At 39.2% G+C, this 17,737-nt stretch overlaps 1 protein-coding gene across 5 annotated transcripts in view; it reads right to left on the bottom strand.

The window, feature by feature from the left end:
- The window catches only part of SCUBE1 (signal peptide, CUB domain and EGF like domain containing 1), a 218,770-nt gene that overhangs the window by 73,076 nt on the left and 127,957 nt on the right, over positions 1-17,737 (bottom strand). For all 5 annotated transcript variants that reach the window (XM_075112945.1, XM_075112937.1, XM_075112954.1 and 2 more), the window contains one exon: positions 6,126-6,242. In XM_075112945.1, coding sequence (XP_074969046.1) covers positions 6,126-6,242 — 117 coding nt within the window. The remainder of the gene's footprint in view (positions 1-6,125; positions 6,243-17,737) is intronic.

Below are 17,737 nucleotides of genomic sequence, written 5' to 3'. Positions count from 1 at the left end.
CTGTTCATTGTGAGCTTTTCACTTAGTGTTCGTGTGTTCTGAATGAAAAGAGAGAAAAGCCTTCAACATCTGAGTCATATTCTCGTACCAAACTGATGTCAAGCATTAATTTTAAACAATTAATTTAATGAAACCTTTCAGTTCATATTTAACAAAACATGACATATTTTGCTTCATTGAAACTCATTCTGTAACGAACTCTTTCCTCACTGAAAAAAGTCCATTTTCAAAACTTAATTCACTTTCAGGGTTTCACTTTTTTGTACCCAAAACCAATTTAAAATGCATTTTCCTGCTGTAATAGGCTGCAATTAAGAAAGATAAAAAAGAGAAATTACTATGTCAACCTAATAAAGCCAATGCAAAATTCCTTTTCCTTTCAATAAATTTTGATTTGGTCCTTTGACTTAAATTGTTCATTAGTGTCTATGCTCCTGCTCTTCTTTTCTACATAGCTTAACGATAAGGAAGGTTACAGAGTTGAGTTAGTGGACAACCCATTCAACGCTAAGGTATTTCTGATGCTCCCACTGCACCACAGCCAAGTATTTAAGCATGTAAGTGCCACATTTCTTTGCTGCATCTGAATGCAAAAGGATGGGGGCCTGTTTCAAGGAAGTAGAGAGCACACCACATTGCTGGGTAACCATGACAATGAGACAGCAGGAAGAAGAAATGTTTGCCTAAACAGCATCGAGTCACATAACCCCAGCGTAACACTGCTCTAGTCAAACAATATGCCAGAGGGCTAAGACGGGCTTACTTAGCATTGCACGGTAAATAAAATGCCCCATCTCTAGGTGGAGACATGCAGACACCTTTCTGTATCCTAAATACGTGACCATGAGATCACCTGGGCTTAGCAAAGATCTGTTTGTGCACATGAATTAATACTGCTGTATTTAGCCACAGCTGGTGGCAGATTATCAACGTAATATCATATGGCTACGAAGACCACTGACATTCTAGCCCAGCTGAGTATCTACCTCCCTGCAATCCCACTGTCAGGCTTACCTAGAAAAACAATGCAAAATAGAAAGTTAGCCCCCCAAAAAACCAACACCAAACCACATCTTGCTATTACAAAACATCTATGGGGCATTGCAAAGTTAGGTGGTACTTTATAGATGTTTACAGAAAAGATGTATTTGAGATGTGGCTTTTGCTCCATAACCCTTAGAAATCCAGTTATGCTTCTCTTCTCCTGCTTAAAAAATGTATTTGCTCTGCCATTTGACTCTAGGAGTTCAGCCAGTGCTGCACCCTGCACACTTCCTCTATGTCTATGTGTACGGTGCTGGGAAGCTGCATTATTCTGAGGCACAAGAGTGCCTCGGGGGTACAGTTTCTTTGTTAAATCCCTGAGGCAGAGATGGAGCACATCAGACACATGGTCCTACATTTTACACCACGCCAGAAGCCTGTGGCCCTTCCTCTTGCTCTAATTCACTTCTTAGAGAACCCTCAAAGAAAGCCCCTGTCTCTCTCAGATATCTTTTGCAGTCATTCCCAGCCCTTCTCTACTCCAAGTCCTGCAAGAAGAATGCTCCCTTTCTCAGCTTGTCTCCCACCCTTCTGTGGCTGCCCTAGGTCAGATGAGCCCTTTTTCCAGCTTGGCAGCTGAAGTTAAACAATCTTCAGAAACCTGTGCTAAGTCTAATCTAGTCTGACTTCACTCCTCTTGAACCCCACAAGTTTTTTTGCAAATGTCTCCTGCTTTATCAGCTACATAAGTTGTGTTTAGTGTAATTAAAATACTGAACTGATGAATCTTCTCACTGAGGGCAGGTTACAGCTGGATGCATGAAAAGGGTACTGAGCAGGAAGGATGCACAGAAACTAACAAGTAGGGGAGCTAGGGACCACAGAACCCCTGATATGCACAATATAGGGGATATTAAAAGGTAGGTAGAGGACAATGAGCAATAAGCATCCGTGGGCCATTATGTCTTTTAATCTTCTAGCTCCTTTTCTGTCTACATTAGCTGAACTCTGTGGGATGATTTGGTAGGCATTTAAGGAAGTGAACTATACTGTTTCATGTGTAGCACAATAACAGACAGCATCAAATGAACTCAGCATCAAGCTGGGATCACCCAGTTACAATGGTAGGAGAAATTAAATAGCATTAATTTCTAATTAATGGGATGGAGAATAGGGAACTCTCTGTGGCTGGAATGAGCCTCTTCTCTTAGCTCACAAAAACCTCCATGGTTTGGCTTATTAAGAGCCAAGCTGATAGAAAAGCTGAAGGGGAAAAGGAGCGTTCTCCACTGTGTGCCAACCCAGCTGAGGGAAGGCTTGAGTTTGAGGCCAACTTTTAAAGAACAGCAAAAGGTTAATTAATTTTTATCCCAGCCACCATTAATACATCTGAAGGTCCCTCTAATTAGACTACAGACAGCACTTTTGCTCATATTTCACTATGTGATCAGGTAAGTAATATATGTAAGGGACAAAAAATCAGAGATTAAAAAACGTTTTTTCAACTTCCGGAAACCAAAACAATCTTCTGCTAGAGTAGCTTTCCTATGGGCTATGCAGCTACCTGTACATATTCCATATTGAAACTTTCTCCACAACATTTTTTTTTAATTGACATTTGATATAAACCAGAGTGCACTCTGCATTAACAAAAGGAGCTTGATTCTTTGAGGTACAATGAACTCTCATTTCCCACTGAGCCTGTGAAAGAGGTCGACATGCAAAACTGCTGAAGGTAGGTCCCTTGTATTACATGGAAATTGCTTTCCTGCACCCTCCGTTCTCTGATCCATTGGGAAAGGGCCAGGAGAAATACCAGAATTTCAGTCCTGACTCTGTTCTGTACTCCATGGTTTGAATCCATCCCAGCTTTTATGACAGAACTATAGAATATGAAATATGGTATTGCAAACAAAGTATAGAACGATTAGTTACATTTAATAGGGTTTATTTGCTATCTTCTGGCAAACAAAGCTTGTTTGCATATACTCTTTCTTAAAAAAATCGCCTTTCCTTTTTTATGTATATTTGCCTTTTTTTCTATACTAAACGCTTAATGAAATTCCAAACTACTAAAGAAAAACTTGTGAACATTATGGACAGTAAACTCTTTTTCCCATTATATGTCTATACAATGCCTAAACCAGACTAGTCTTGATTTTTTACCCATCTAAAACCATCTAGGAATTTTGTTATTTAGAAAAATTATATTTATTTTTATTTCATTAATTTAAAAAGAAAAATGTTCTTTAATTTACCTGAGTCCCTTGTAAAAAATAAGGAAGAAAAGTAGCAATAGATTTCTATAAAATACCAGTATGGTAAAAGCGCATTATTGAGGAATTCATGTACAAGTGAGCTGGAATTACAAATTAATAAATTACACAATGTCCACCTCGGAGTGCTCAAAAATTCATATGTTCCTTTGAGTCTTATTTAAGCCTCTTGAATCTAAGCAACTACATAATTTCAAATAGTAGCTGCACTATGTAAAATGTCGTAGAGAAGAAGATGCCAAAATGGACTGAAAAACTGTAGACTTTCCAATAAAAACATTCTTTTTGGTCAACATTATTTGCTAAATACAACCTAAACATATTAATCATTTTGCTCAACCCACAATTGCATTTCTTGGTTAATAAATTAATTATTGCTCCAACTTCTCTCAGCTTTTCTCACATGCCCTGCCTCTCTACTTTCCTTTAACAGTTATGGCATATGTTTCTCCCATATTTAGAAATATAACCTCTCTTAAAATGATGCTTCTATGAAAAACCGCACTTGGAGATGTTGTGACATTTGATGGACTTGAAAATTCTGCCCAAGAAAGACAGGATGTGGCAGCTGCATGATCGCTGAAGATGCTTTAAAAGGCATCCAATAGAAAATCCATTGCTCTTGCAACGCAGATGTAATGTTACAGCTAGAGGGAACGATGAACTGTATATATGAGAAATTGTGGGCCAGTCAAATCAAGGAGAGTAAAGAGAAAAAAAAAATCAAAGGAGAGAACTTGAACTGATCACTCTTTTCTTTTGTTTCCTATAGGACCCAGAGGAAGGAATATGTGCATGTTGAATTTCCCCACCCCAGCCTTTTCCAGGCTTTGCCTATAAGGAAGAGGAGCTGAGAAGGCGTCAGCGTCGCTCCACCAAAACGCTTGCTTTTGCACTGAGAAGATGTAAGTCTTAGAGACCAGTCATGACTAAAGGCTGCCTGCAAAAGCTACGGAAGAAGCTTCACTGGCCAGTTTAAGTGCAGGATCCTTTGTGCACAGATTTACACGGGAAGTTACTTTAGCTTCAGGGAAGCAGAATCTAGCCCAGAAATCTCACAGTGCAGGACATTAGATAAATATTATTAATGACAGTTAAATTAAATTGAAAACATATATTTTACCATTTTATGATGAAGAGTATTTCATAAAATGTCAATAAAGGTTAAAAAGAAATGGCCTGGTTGGTTTGTTAAACCATGTGAGTTAATTTACAGATGCTGCTTATTTTAAGAAAGTAAGAAAGAACTTGCAGCATCATAAAAACACAGATTCTGTTTCTTATATTTTCTTCTCATAAAACAGGGGAAAAGAAAAAAAATGTGAAAGAGCTTAGAGCTAGGGTATTTGGTTTGAGGATCAGTGGAATATTTCATTTTGTCTGAAGTACTAATTATAGACTTGATTATTATATAAATATTGTTTCATATTAGTGCTATGGCCAAAATTCTAAATTTAGAATTAACCTTTTTTTTTCCATGATGCAGTTTCAATAATAAACATTATGATCAAGTCTAGGTGTATGTTACAGTATTAAAATGCCTCCTTTTTAAGCACTTGGTAGAATCACTGTTACTGCTCTGCTATGGCTTAGCTAGTCTGCCCATAAAAAAGAAGATTTATTTTTATGTGGCTTGAACTAAAACGACTAATTTTTGATGTGTGCTCACCCTTAACTATTAACATTGTATGCAATGGCAGTTTAAATGTTTTATTTTCAAATAAACAGGCAAATGGACTGTTATTTCTATAAATACCAACAGGATCATGCCCAAGCATTGGGATTTTTCAGCCTGGAGCAAGAGGAAACCACACATTTTCTGTTTATTTTTCTGGGTTTTACTATTTTAAGTAACATCAAGTCCTGAGCTGAAGATATTCTGACATTTCTGGTTACTTTGAAGGAAAAAAGTCCCAAAAGTTTCTTAGCAAGTCAGGTCAACTTACGCTATGTCACCGAGTGATCAAAAAGTATTATCTGTGACCACAATATATGTCCATCACCAAATCTTTTGCAATAGAGCTCAAAAGAAATACATAGGAAGGTGGGAAAATGGTTGATGGAGGGCCCGGTCCTACTAACATGTATCCAAACCTACTCACGTGCGTAGTGCCATTAAATGTGACTCTGCAGGGATATTTGAGAACTGTCCCTGTCTCCTTAAGTAAGAACAGATGTTGACAGTGGTATCAGATGCTCTTTTCTGTTCTCTCTTCCCCTAACCTCAGTTTTAAGACACTCACGAGGGACAAAATGCCAAGGTTCTTGTGCTGCCTTTGGAACAGGAAAATCTGAGCATCAGCTGTATGGTTTAGACCTGTGCACTAGTAAATGTTGTTTTGGTTTCCTTTGGTAGCTGGCTGCTTATGTTTCGAAGGGGCAGAAATGGACAATTATCTGGGTTTCTTTGAATCTGCATCTTTTGCTTGGCTTCACTTAGTAATAACCAGTTGGTTATCTGCAGGTAACAAAGCACTGGTTGAGAATTTTAACACACTTTTTGAATAGACAAATTCAGAAACCATTAGATGGCTGAAGTTTTACAAGGGTATCAGACTATCCTTCGTAACTGAAGGCTTTTTGCAGCCCAGAGTTGTTCCTCCAAATCTCTGGTCAGTTTGAAACAGTTTGACCTCTGTATCTCATTTCTTTGCAGTAATACAACCCTCTAATAAATAGAGAGAAAAATGATTGAAATGGGTAAATACAGAAAAATTAGGGAAGGAGAAAGCTAATGAACTCAATTGCAATCACTATGCCAGTATTGCCTTAACTTAAAAGTATTGATTAAATAACTGAATATTTACATCTTGTACTGGAACCGCTGAAGGCAAATGATGCATTGCAATGCAAACAGAAGCTGACCTTTGCACGTTTTCCCATCAGGCTGGAGGGTAAATCCAACTGGGCAACTGCATCGTACCCCTGTCGCCGTATCCTTGCAAGTCCGATCACAGCCTCCATTATTGACAGCACATGTTTCTGCAGAATGAAAGAGAAAGAGAGAGAGAGAGAGGGAGAAAGGGAGTGTAATGAAATGTTCTGGGGGAGGGGAGAGGCACCGACTCTTTGGGGCAATATTGCAACATTATGAAAGCAATCTAAGTTTAAGCAAGCCAACTGAAGCAAGCTCCTAAGGTCATCAGGACCCATGTACTGGTTTTGACTGGTAAATAATTTCCACAAGTCATGATTTCTTTCTCTCCCCAAACTGGTGTTTTCATTTATGATGCTTAATTAGTGCTTTCGAACTGCCTTAGACAATAGGATGGGTTATTACATATGAAACAAGTTTAAAAAGAAAAAAAGTGATTGCCTTTAAAAGCAGAACCAAACATTCAGTCTGTTTCATATCAGTCAATGTCTAGCCAAGGCTTTTTAAGGTTCATTTTTTTAAAAAGATGTTGTAGGCATAATGAACTTTAAAAAGCAGTAGAAAGCAAAGCAGAGTGCTAGACTCGGAACTGAGAATTTAAAATCCTTAGTTAAGAAAGAGTTAATGGAAAATGAACTACATATATCACTTTGACAAGAATCTACATGCCCAATCTGTTCTTACTGAACTACAAGCAAAAGGCATCTGGGTTTTGTCCACTTAAAGCTTTTTGCAAATTGAAAGGAGTTTGGAGTGGGTGGGAGGGCATAATTGAGGTCACTGAACCCATTCCAAGCTGTGTCATTGAAATTTCCCAGTGCTTGTAGTATGTAGAAGGGTGGCTGGGCAAACACAGGCAAGAGAAAGCTGCAATACTTCTGAGCTTTTACAACAGTGGGCAATGACTATTAGGTACCACTACATTAAAAAAAATCTTCAACTTCATTACAGAAAAAGCAAAAACCCCTCCCTCATTGCCATTATTTTCTGTTACTTGTGTGCGCACATGCACACACCGAACACATCCATACGCACACATACTCACACACACATCCATAAAACAGATAAAAGGCAAGTGAAATGATTAACTTTGCTTTGATCCAGAGAATAGAGTGGATGTAAGGATGCCAATTTAGCACATCAGTTTGAACTGTGCATTTATCTGAAAAGTATTTACTTCAGAGAGCAAGTCCTTTTAATAGTATCTTTTTCACTTGCTCTGGTTTTGATTAAATTAAAATGCCCCTCTGCCCCCCAAGACTGCCATTATTCTACTCAGCTCACCTCATTCTGGCTTTCCCTAAAGAGGCTTTGTCATTACCTACTCAGATTTACAGACTCCTATTGCTGAATGTTCACAGTCTGTGTCACAATTGTACCCTGTGGACAGGGTCTGACAATAAGCTATAGGATATGCTAACTGGGAATTGCCTTAGAACAGTACATTGATCAAAAATTATTTACACAGAACAGAAAAGGCTTTATCTTGCAACTGACTAGTGCTAAAAGATTTTTATTTTAAAGTAGACTCTGCTAATGCCCTCAAGGTGAACTTAGACTGGCCCTTTGGAGGGACTTCACTGCTTCAAAATAAGAGAAAAGAAGTGTAAGTGTTGGTTGTTGGTTTTTTTTTTTCTTTTGCACTGGCACAAACCTCTACACCAGTTGTGGAATAAGCTGCTCGCACTTATGAACAAACTGAAAGAAAGGGGTTGGGGCACACATGCAATAACAGCAAGGGACAGAACTCTGCTGTCCGTATACATTCACATATCCTCTACTACTAGACAGATTTAAAATTTTTTATGCCATGTGTGCTATGTAATAACATCATGTAGAAAAAGCAATCAGTATACAAATGGATTTGCATATAACTGGCAGCAAGCACAGCTAACAAATGGATTGACATGTATTCTGGAACCGCTTTCCGAAAGCGGAGCTGAGTCTGCAACTCCTTGTTTTCAGGTGGAATTCTTGCTCACCATAGGTATGACTTGCAGGACCTGAACATAACTGTTTAAGTAATATAGTTCTGATTCTCATTTACTCCTGTGGGAAGGACTATTTTATAGACTTAGAGGCTGACACTGCTGCTTGAAGAATTCTTCTGTAAATGACAATTCTGGCATTTCCATTTGTATGTGAATGTGTGTGCCCACCCTCATAGGTCAACATATCAAATGATTTTATGTTTCAGAGAATGGAAAAAGTTTCAGGACACTTAAAACTTTTTAACTTGGGTACAGTTTAATGGTAGGATGATTTGCCAGGAGTAAAGAGTTAAGGTTAAAAGACAGGAAAAAGTGCTGAAGATGTACGTTTGGCATGGCACTGCAAAGAGCAGTAAATCTTCCATTAGCAGATTAACTTTGGCATATGAAGAGTCCTTTATTGCAGTTCATCAACATGAGATGAACATAAGCAGTAATATTTCTGCTTTCTGGATGACGTCCAGTGAAAATGAATAGACAAAACAATTTTTTTTTCCCATGGCATGGATGACTGGATCTATAGGGCAAGGGTCATTCAGTGAACAAGAGTTATTTCTATGTATAAATAGAGGGAATCAAGCCAGCTTTTCTTATTTTCACAGAGATTTAGTAAAACAAACCAAAAAGGATAAATACCCTTCAACTTTCCTGGTGACTCTGACTTCAACACATGATGAATTCTAACAGAATGAAGATCCAAGTGAGCAAGAGGACATCTGACAGTACCTCTAACATTTTGGATAATCGGAGAGCTGTACTGACGAAATTCCTTAAACTCAAGGTCATGAGAAAACATTGGTAAAAGAAAGCGAAGGTGAAGCAGAATGTGGGAAAAAGGTATTACGAGCTACATCAAAAAGAATAGCTGAGGCCTACATACAACATAAACCGAAGCGTGTCACCACCTGTGTTTCTGTTAGAAATGGACTCAGCTCATTCTTCACCTCACCACTATCACACTTCAGTAGATATTTGAAATGCAAATACAAATTTTAGGTCTCAAATAAAGAGCAGAAACAAATTACTTATTTCCAAGCTATTATGTTGGAGAAGCTATACTTGTATGGCAGGGAAAGAACGGATGTTCAACATTTGGATCAGATGTTCATGGTGATATTGGTCCCACAGACCATTTTCCACTGTTCTTTTCTCTGTGAAAGGCAACCTCAGCATATTTATTACTCTTTTTTTTTTGTTTGTTTCAGACTTGTTGGCACATTTCTGATGTTTTTTAGTCTGATGAGGGAACAGAAAAAGAACTGGAAGACACAAATAAAGCAGTGTCACATAACTGACATTTAGATTCCTTCTGAATTATGATAAAATCCATAATTTGAAATTATTAGACTTTACTGTGAATTTAAAGTCATGTTTGCAGCCCCACTTACACCCATATTGAATTCCCACCAGAAACTCAGACAGAAACAGGGATCTAAAGAAAAGGGCATCTATTTACATAAGGCAGTCTGGGACAGCTTACATTGTCTAGTCCACTGCAAGCTCCTAATTCGGGAACACTTATGTATCTGGTCCCTAGATCTATAGACAAGAAGTAACAAAAATCATTACCAACATGCTACACCTATGGTTTACTTAGTTAGGATATTTATTGTTTAACAATAGCCCGTTGTACTATGGGATGTGCACTGCTTCTGGATATTAAAATATCCTATTAAAAAGTGCAAGCTTGAGCTGTTGGTCCTTCAGCACTAGATCAGGAATCTTGACTAAGTTACCAGGTGAAGTTACATGGGTATTCAGTCCTTTAATATGTCACTCCAGTGTCTGCAAGGGTGTAGCAGTGAAAGATCAGTTCTCCAGTTTCTAGTTCTGAAGTTTTTGAACTAAAGCAGAATCTCTACTAGGTGGCAATAGAGCCTGGTCACTTTCTTAAAAAGAAGACTGACAGCAGACAGGATTTATTTGGCTTTGAATACTATTAAATGCCTGAAACTCTGAACACGTGTCATCGTTTGGAAACATTTCCAAAAATCTAAATTCCAGCTTTGTTTATGAGCTTGGTAAACATGGCCATTTGAAATGCAAGCTTCTATTCAAATCACATTTTTTGGAAGTGGCTAATTATTTCATAAAGTCATTGAAAATCTGCCTCAGAGACAGGTGTCTCCAAAATCTGCCTCCAATTTTTGTGACTTCATTTTATCTCTCTGATCAAAAGAACATGATATGGTTTTAAGGGTATTGCTCAAAATCAGGCAAATCTTGGAATCTTTATTATTCACTTTGGCAGCCTGGGTCAATTTGAACTAAGATTCAAACCAATACTTTAGGAACTAAGATATGGTGCAAAACAGAACAAACTTATATAGGTCTATGAGACTAAAAGGATACGTCTGAGGATCATACAGTAATACATGTCTTAGTGAGGTCACTCTATAATCTTTGATAAGACATGAGGACAGGGCAGGATTCCTGATGACCGGACAAGGTAAACGTCAAGAAAGGCAAAAGGGGGGATCTGGGGAACTACTGGCCAGCCAGCCTCACATCAGACCCCTGTAAGCTTATGGAGCAAATCATGCTGGAAGCCATTTGCAAGCACATGAAGGACAAGAAGATGATTGGGAGTGGCCAGCTTCAACCTACTGAGGGCAAATCATGCCTGATTAACCCAATTGCCTTCTACAATGACATGACTTACCGTGGATAAGGGTAGAGCTGTGGACGTTTTTCACCTTAAGTTTAGCAAGTGCTTTGACGTGGTCTTTGGTAATATCCTTATGGCCACAGTGGTGAGAGATAGACTGGATAAGTGGATATTATAGGGAGTGGAAAATTGGCTGGACAGCTGGACTCAAATGATTGAATCAGTGGTACAAAGTCCAACTGTCAGTCTGTCACTAGAGCTATCCCTCAGCCTCAGCTAGTGATATTAGGGCCAACACTGTCTAATGTCTGTACTAACAACCTTCACTGTAGGATGGATGGCACTTTTTGCAAATTTGTGGGTGATACAAAATTGAGGGAGTGGTCAATACACCACAGAGCTGGGCTGTTGTTCAAAGGGGCCTTAACAGGTTGAAAAAAATGGCCTGAGGGGAACACTATGAGCTTCAATGAAGGCAAACCCAAGACCTGTGTGTGGGATGGAATAATCCCATACAACAGAACAGGCTTAGAACTGACTGACTAGAAAGCAGTTTTGGAGAAAAATGTGGGGTTCCCTGGTGCACAAGTTGAATGGAAGTCAGCAGTGTTTCCTTAAGGCAAAGAAGACCAACAACATTCTGGCTTGAATTAGTATGAGTACAAGCAGAAGATCAAGAGAAGTGATCCTACCCCTCTATTTGGTGCTTGGAGAAACAACATCTGGAGTGCTGTGTCCAGTTCTGGGCACTCCAGTGCAAGAAAGATATGGACATACTAGAGCAAATTCAGTTGATGTCTACCAAGGTCATGTTTAGGGCGCTGGAGCAGATGACAAGTACTGAGAAGCAGAGAGCTCTTCAGGCTTAATAAGAGAATTCTCAGAAGATATCTTGTTTCCGCCTACAGCTAACTAAAGGGACAGCATAAAGAAGATAGAACAAGACTTTTCCTGGAGGTGCACAGTGGAAGGAGAAGAGGCAACAAATGGAAATTAGAATATAAGAAATTCCAGCTTGGTACAAGGTAAAAATTTTTCACCATGAGAGCGGTCAAACTCAGGAACAGGTTCCCAGGGAAGCTGTGAAATCTATGTGCTTGGAGGTATTCAAAACACAGTTGAACAAGTCCCTGAGAAACGTGGTATAGTTGCCCATTCTTTGAGCAGGAGGTTGGATTAGGAGACCTCCAGAGGTCCTTTCCAACTTACCCTATTCTATAATTCAATGAAACTGATTCACATATCCTACAGAGACTAAAGAATCTGAGTTTTACTTTTACTTTATTTCTGATAAAGAATACTGGAGGGGCAGAGGGAGGAGGGAAGTATCATGAACACAGCAATAAGCATGTAAAATTTAAGGGTACATTTCCTGACTACTCAGTATCCTATTCAAGCTCAAGATCTCTTGGAATCTGATACATTCATATCACTGATACATATCACTGATACATATATGATACATCTAGTATCACCAGTGATACTAAACTAGGAGGAGCTGTGGACTACGTCAAGGGTGGAGAGGCCTTACAGAGAGATCTGGGCAGACTAGAGAGCTGGGCAATCACCAACTGTATGAAATTTAGCAAGAGCAAGTGCTGGATTCTGCACCTGCAACAGAGTAATCCAGGTTATATGTACAAATTGGGGGGCAAGGGGCTGGACAGCAGCCCCGTGGAAGGACATCTGGGGGTTTGGGTTGATGGCAAATTGAATATGAGCCAACAGTGTGCCCTGGCAGCCAAAAGGGCCAACTGTGTCCTGGGGTGCATCAAGCACAGCATAGCTGGCTGGTTGAGGGTGGTGACTGTCCCACTCCACACTGCAGTAGTGTGGCCCCACCTTGAGTACTGTGTGCAGTTTTGGGTGCCTCAATATAAGGACATCAAACTATTAGAGTGTGTCCAGAGGAGTGCAACCAAGAAAGGCCTTGAGGGTAGGACATAGGAGATGGTCACTTGGCTTGTTCATCTTGGAGAACAGAATGCTGAGAGGTGCTCTTATCACAGTCTACGACTTCCTCAAGGTGGGCAGTGGATGGGGGAGGTGCTGATCTCCCCTCTGGTGCCCAGCAATGGGACACGAGGAAATGGAATGAGCTGCATCAGGGGAAGTTCAGATTGAAAATTAGGAAAAGGTTCTTCACTGAGAGGGGGGGTCAGTCACTGGAACAGGCTCCTCAGGGAGGTGGTCATGGCACCAAGCCTGTCAGAGTTCAAGGAGCATATGGATGATGCTCTTGGCCATATGGTTTAGTTTTAGGTAGTCCTGTGAGAAGCAGAGAGTTGGACTTGATAATCCTTATGGGTCCTTTCCAACTTGAGATCTTCTATGTTTCTATGATATTTCCAACAGGAAATGCTCATGTTTGGAAAGCTGGAGCATGGAAGTAGAGACCTAAACTTCTTCCCTATCTTCCCATAAGCTGCTATGTCACCATTAGCAAATTACTTGCGCTGGAGCTCACAAGAAATTTTGTGATATACTGCTCTCCTCACATAAAATAGATGCAGTATTTCCTATACTCACAAGATCTTTTGAAATCATTAGCACACATGCTCTCTAAATATAAAATACCATTGTTTTTATTGCTACCAATAGCACAGAAATTACTAACAATAGTACCAAAATTAAAAGCAAGACTTGACACTCCCCACTGTTAATTTACTTTTTGCCCTGAAAATATTTATTCCTCTGTAAATGTAACTTTTTACAGGGATAAGAGAATTCAATCTTTTCTATCCACTCTTAAATTCCTTTAGATTAGCATAATATGCAACAGGATTAATATGAAAAAGCATTGTGTAACAGACAGGTTGGTGTCTCTGTTTTGTCTTAACCAAGGTCAGTAATTTTGGATTGGCTCTAATTATGTTCTACTTAAAAAAATGAATACCATAAACTCTGGAATGTGTGCATATACCTGCACCTATATGCAAAACTCTGCTTTCCCAGTCTCAGCCAACCTGCTAAAACATTTGATATACTGTTCAGTGGGATAAAAATTTGCTTAAGATAACATAAATATTCAAATTATTCTCTTAGATAAAAAGATTTAAAAAACCTAAAGATGCTGTACTTGGGTAGAAGGAATGAAACGGACAAGTACCAAATCATATTTCTTAAGAAGACCTAAACCAAAATAAGCTGCTTTGGGTGGTAGGAAAGAAGGTAGTTTCAGAAGGAGGCAAGCACACTTTTTGCAATGTAAAGGTATAATCCTGCCCATCACATGAGATGGCTGAGCCAGGTGGCAGTTACAAAGAGTCCTTAGGAAAAGATGTTGAATATAACTTGGGCTTGTACTATTACTGTCTGAAAGCACAAATGCCATTTTGCAGTCACTGTGCTATTGTGCAGGCCTCCAAGATACCAGTCAATGTAGTACATTTCTACTGTGTTGACCTGTGCTGCTGTAACCTGAGTGAGATACAAGACAGAGGAGTGCTGTGTAGGTCTCTGCATGAAGGAGGATGATCTTAATTTCATGGTATGCACAGAATGTATAAAAAGTATAGAAATACTGATCAACACGCAGCTTTATCGTGAAGAGCCTCTCAGCCACAAGGCAGGAAAGCAAAACCAAGCTATCAAGGTGTTTCCTCTGGAGATATGGAGAAGTGATTCCCTGATCTTTTCTGTTATCCAGCATGGCAACTGTGGTCAACAGGATCCAGAAGCCCTATTTGTTTTCCAGCTCTTGATCATGACTGGAAAGAGTGGAGAACAACTGTAAATGAAAGACATGTTTTCAATAATGTGTGCATAAACATACAAAGAAGCCTTAACAGAAGACCAAAAGTGGCTAGCTGTAGTGAAAACAAAAGAAATCATATATACCTCAAGTGAAAATGGAGAAGGAAGACACTTAAGTCATCACTTACATTCAAGGAAGTCTTGCAGCAGCTGCTGTCTGCTGCTGCTGTCTTGATCATCTGTCTCTTAGGAAAAGCATGATAGCGACAGTCTTCCACAGCAAAAGTTGTTCTTGGAAGAAATGAAATGAAAAAATTCCATATAGCTAATGAGTGCCATCTCTTCTGAATCAGAGAGGAAGGTTAGACTGACCTCCTGTCTTGAGGCCTTGTGCAGAGGAAAAGGGTTTTTTTGCAGCAAGAGGTAGGCAATAAAAGATATGGTTTGGTCACATCTGTAGGTTCATGACATCAAACTCCAAAGACAGTGAAATCTATAGATTGCAAAATGTGCAGTGTGTGCCCTCCTTTCTCACTAATTAACACAAATTAGTAATTAGTAACTAGCTAGAAGGTAATTGCTGTTGGAAGCATGGAGAGGCAGGTTTGTGCTGATTCTCAAATTTATAGGCCATCAAGGTGTTTAATGTCTGAAGACACAAATTTGGGCAATGTCTGACTTTCATACAAAAAGGAGAAGGAGAAATAGCAGTCCTTGAAAAGAAAGAATGTTTTCTAAGTTTGCCAAATTTCTGTAAACTATTGTAAGCACAGCTGAATGGAAGACATGAAAGGGGAAAAATGCTTCTTTTCCCTACCTAGTTATTATGATTGGCCAAATGATAACACTGACCATAGGGCAAATTAAAGCAAACTAGCAATGCAACTGCCTTTCATTTGGAATTCATCTGCAGTAGTCTAAAGCTCACTGGGGTCAGCAGAAATAGGGTTGTTGGGCTTTGCTCCCCAAATCTGTACCACGTTAGAGAAGCTTATTTTGACCCAACTTTTATGCCAGCTGAAGAGCAACTCTTGATGGAGCAGTCTGGAGCTGTGAATCTAGAGTAGCTATCAGGTCGCATCAAGTAGGTCATAGCCCAAGCAAAGTTACGCGTAACAATACTCAGAATGTAATCGTATCTACTTCTACATTTGGTCTGAATTTTGCGCAAGACTTGAACACAGTATCTTATGCTCAGAATAACAGTTTTAAATTCTGGACTCAGACACATGAACAAGTCAATCTTGATGCAACTGAAAGCTAAAGGTTGCAAGCAGAATGGCAGCTTTAGAGCACTCACCGTTTTAGCCAGTGCAGCTATGAGGTATATGGATTACCTTACACCATTTTTCCCTAATGAGCTGCCAGTGAAGTAATATTGCCTGGCAACCAGAGTGGCAAAAAGGGTTAAACTACTAGCAGTATCTGTTCCTCAGCAGACGTGCTGTAACTGAAGCTGTCGTAAACTGCTACTGTGTCTGAGCCAAGAGATAACAGGTTTACCTACCCTAAACACAATAAGTTGATTTGTCTGTATTAATTCAGTGAAACACAAACTGTATCTCCAGGCTATATGTACAAGACAGGAAAACCTCTATATTTGAACAAGTGAGGAAAGATTAAGGATATCTGTGAAAGAAATCCAAATATCTGGAAATCTGTAAGTAGGAATGCTGAAAAGCTGAAAAATGCCCTGCTAATGTCTATCACCTTGATAGCTATCACAAGAGTTGCCATTCTCTCCTCATTTGCTTTATGTCTTGCACTGATTCCCAACAGATTTTACAGTATATCTCAGCAGAAATGAAACTGCAGAATCAGTCTTAGATAGTGCACATGGGATACTGGTGAGTCCTATCTTAAATTTAAACTGGATTTATTTTTTTAAGCAAGATTTCAAAGGAAACTGCCAGGAATTGGGTGATTCTTTTAAAAGGGAAAAAAGTACATACTCAGGATTGTCTGTATTTTGAGAAGGCCTAATCTTAAACCATTAATTGCCATAATCTGTAATGATTCTTTGCATCACTGTAGCATTTTTGAGCCTTCATATGGATCAATACCAGGACTCTGTTGTGCCAGCTGCTGTTAAGCTACAGTTACGAGACAGTGATGATGCTAAGGTATTAGATCAGATCCTGCTCAGCTGAGTGGTACTGGCTGGCTCACCTTAAAGAACATTGAACTCATTCAGTTTAATACAAATGTATCTGGAATCAAATTAGTCCGTAACTTGTATCTCATCTCCTCTCACACCTGAGAACGCTCTTTGGCTCAAAGGGAGCCTGTGCTGATATCTCATCTGGTTCCTTCATGTTGGTATCACAGCACAATCTCCACCAAACACATCTCTTTCTCAATTCCAGGTACACTGGGTTTTTGCATAGTTCACTTTTCCTCTTAACATTTACGTTATATAGGAGAATCTTACAGAAATAATTTTAACCACTAGTGGCACCACTGCTGTATGCAGGTGAACTGCATGACCATGCCTAACAACAAAGACCATCTAATTGGATAAAAAACCCACTCACAATCCAACTGAAATTCTGACCAAAAATACGCAAATCCTGAAAGCCTGAAACTAGGAAGAGATTAAAACTTAACTCAAGAAAGGCTATTTTTTTTAACAGTTCTGTTGATCATACAGATGGGCTTGCCTTTAAGTAAGAGGGAATATGTGGTATGAATAAGAAAGCAGTGAGACAGAGAACACATGATAAGACTGCTGCTGCCACCCATAAAAAGGATTTTACTGCAAGCAGCAGTACATGCGGTTTATGGCATGAGATCGGGGTACTAGGAGGGACCCAAAGGACAACAAACACAAGGAGAAACTAAACACACAACGAAAATATTTGAATTTTCAGTTAAGTGAGAACTATGTTATTCTCATGCAAATTATGCTCTGTGATGCTGAAAGGATAGAGAAAGAGCATTCAGAAGAGTATAATGAAAGAAACAAATAGCTGTGAACAGATGAAGGAGAAACTGAAAGAGCTTCATATTCAGAGAATGAAAAAGGTGAGACAGAAAGGGTAACTTGCAGGATGTGGAATTCTTCACTCCGTTATGCTTGTCTCCTCATTTCCTTGCAATTTTCATGATTGGTAGAATTTTATTTGCATGAAAATAGGATGAGAATTCTGCACTGCCACATATGGAATGTGTGAAGAAACGACTAGGTGAATCTTGCACTGAATCATGAATCCCGCAGCTCTCATTTCAGAAAAGTTCCATTCCTCTTCAGTGAACACTACCTATTTAGGGAACATCACTTGATAGATTGGATCAGGTGTTTTATAAG

Source organism: Phalacrocorax aristotelis, chromosome 1 (genome assembly GCF_949628215.1).
Source record: "Phalacrocorax aristotelis chromosome 1, bGulAri2.1, whole genome shotgun sequence".
Lineage (NCBI taxonomy): Eukaryota > Metazoa > Chordata > Aves > Suliformes > Phalacrocoracidae > Phalacrocorax > Phalacrocorax aristotelis.
Note: the sequence above shows the minus strand (reverse complement) of the source record. Positions and strands in the feature narration are given on the sequence as shown.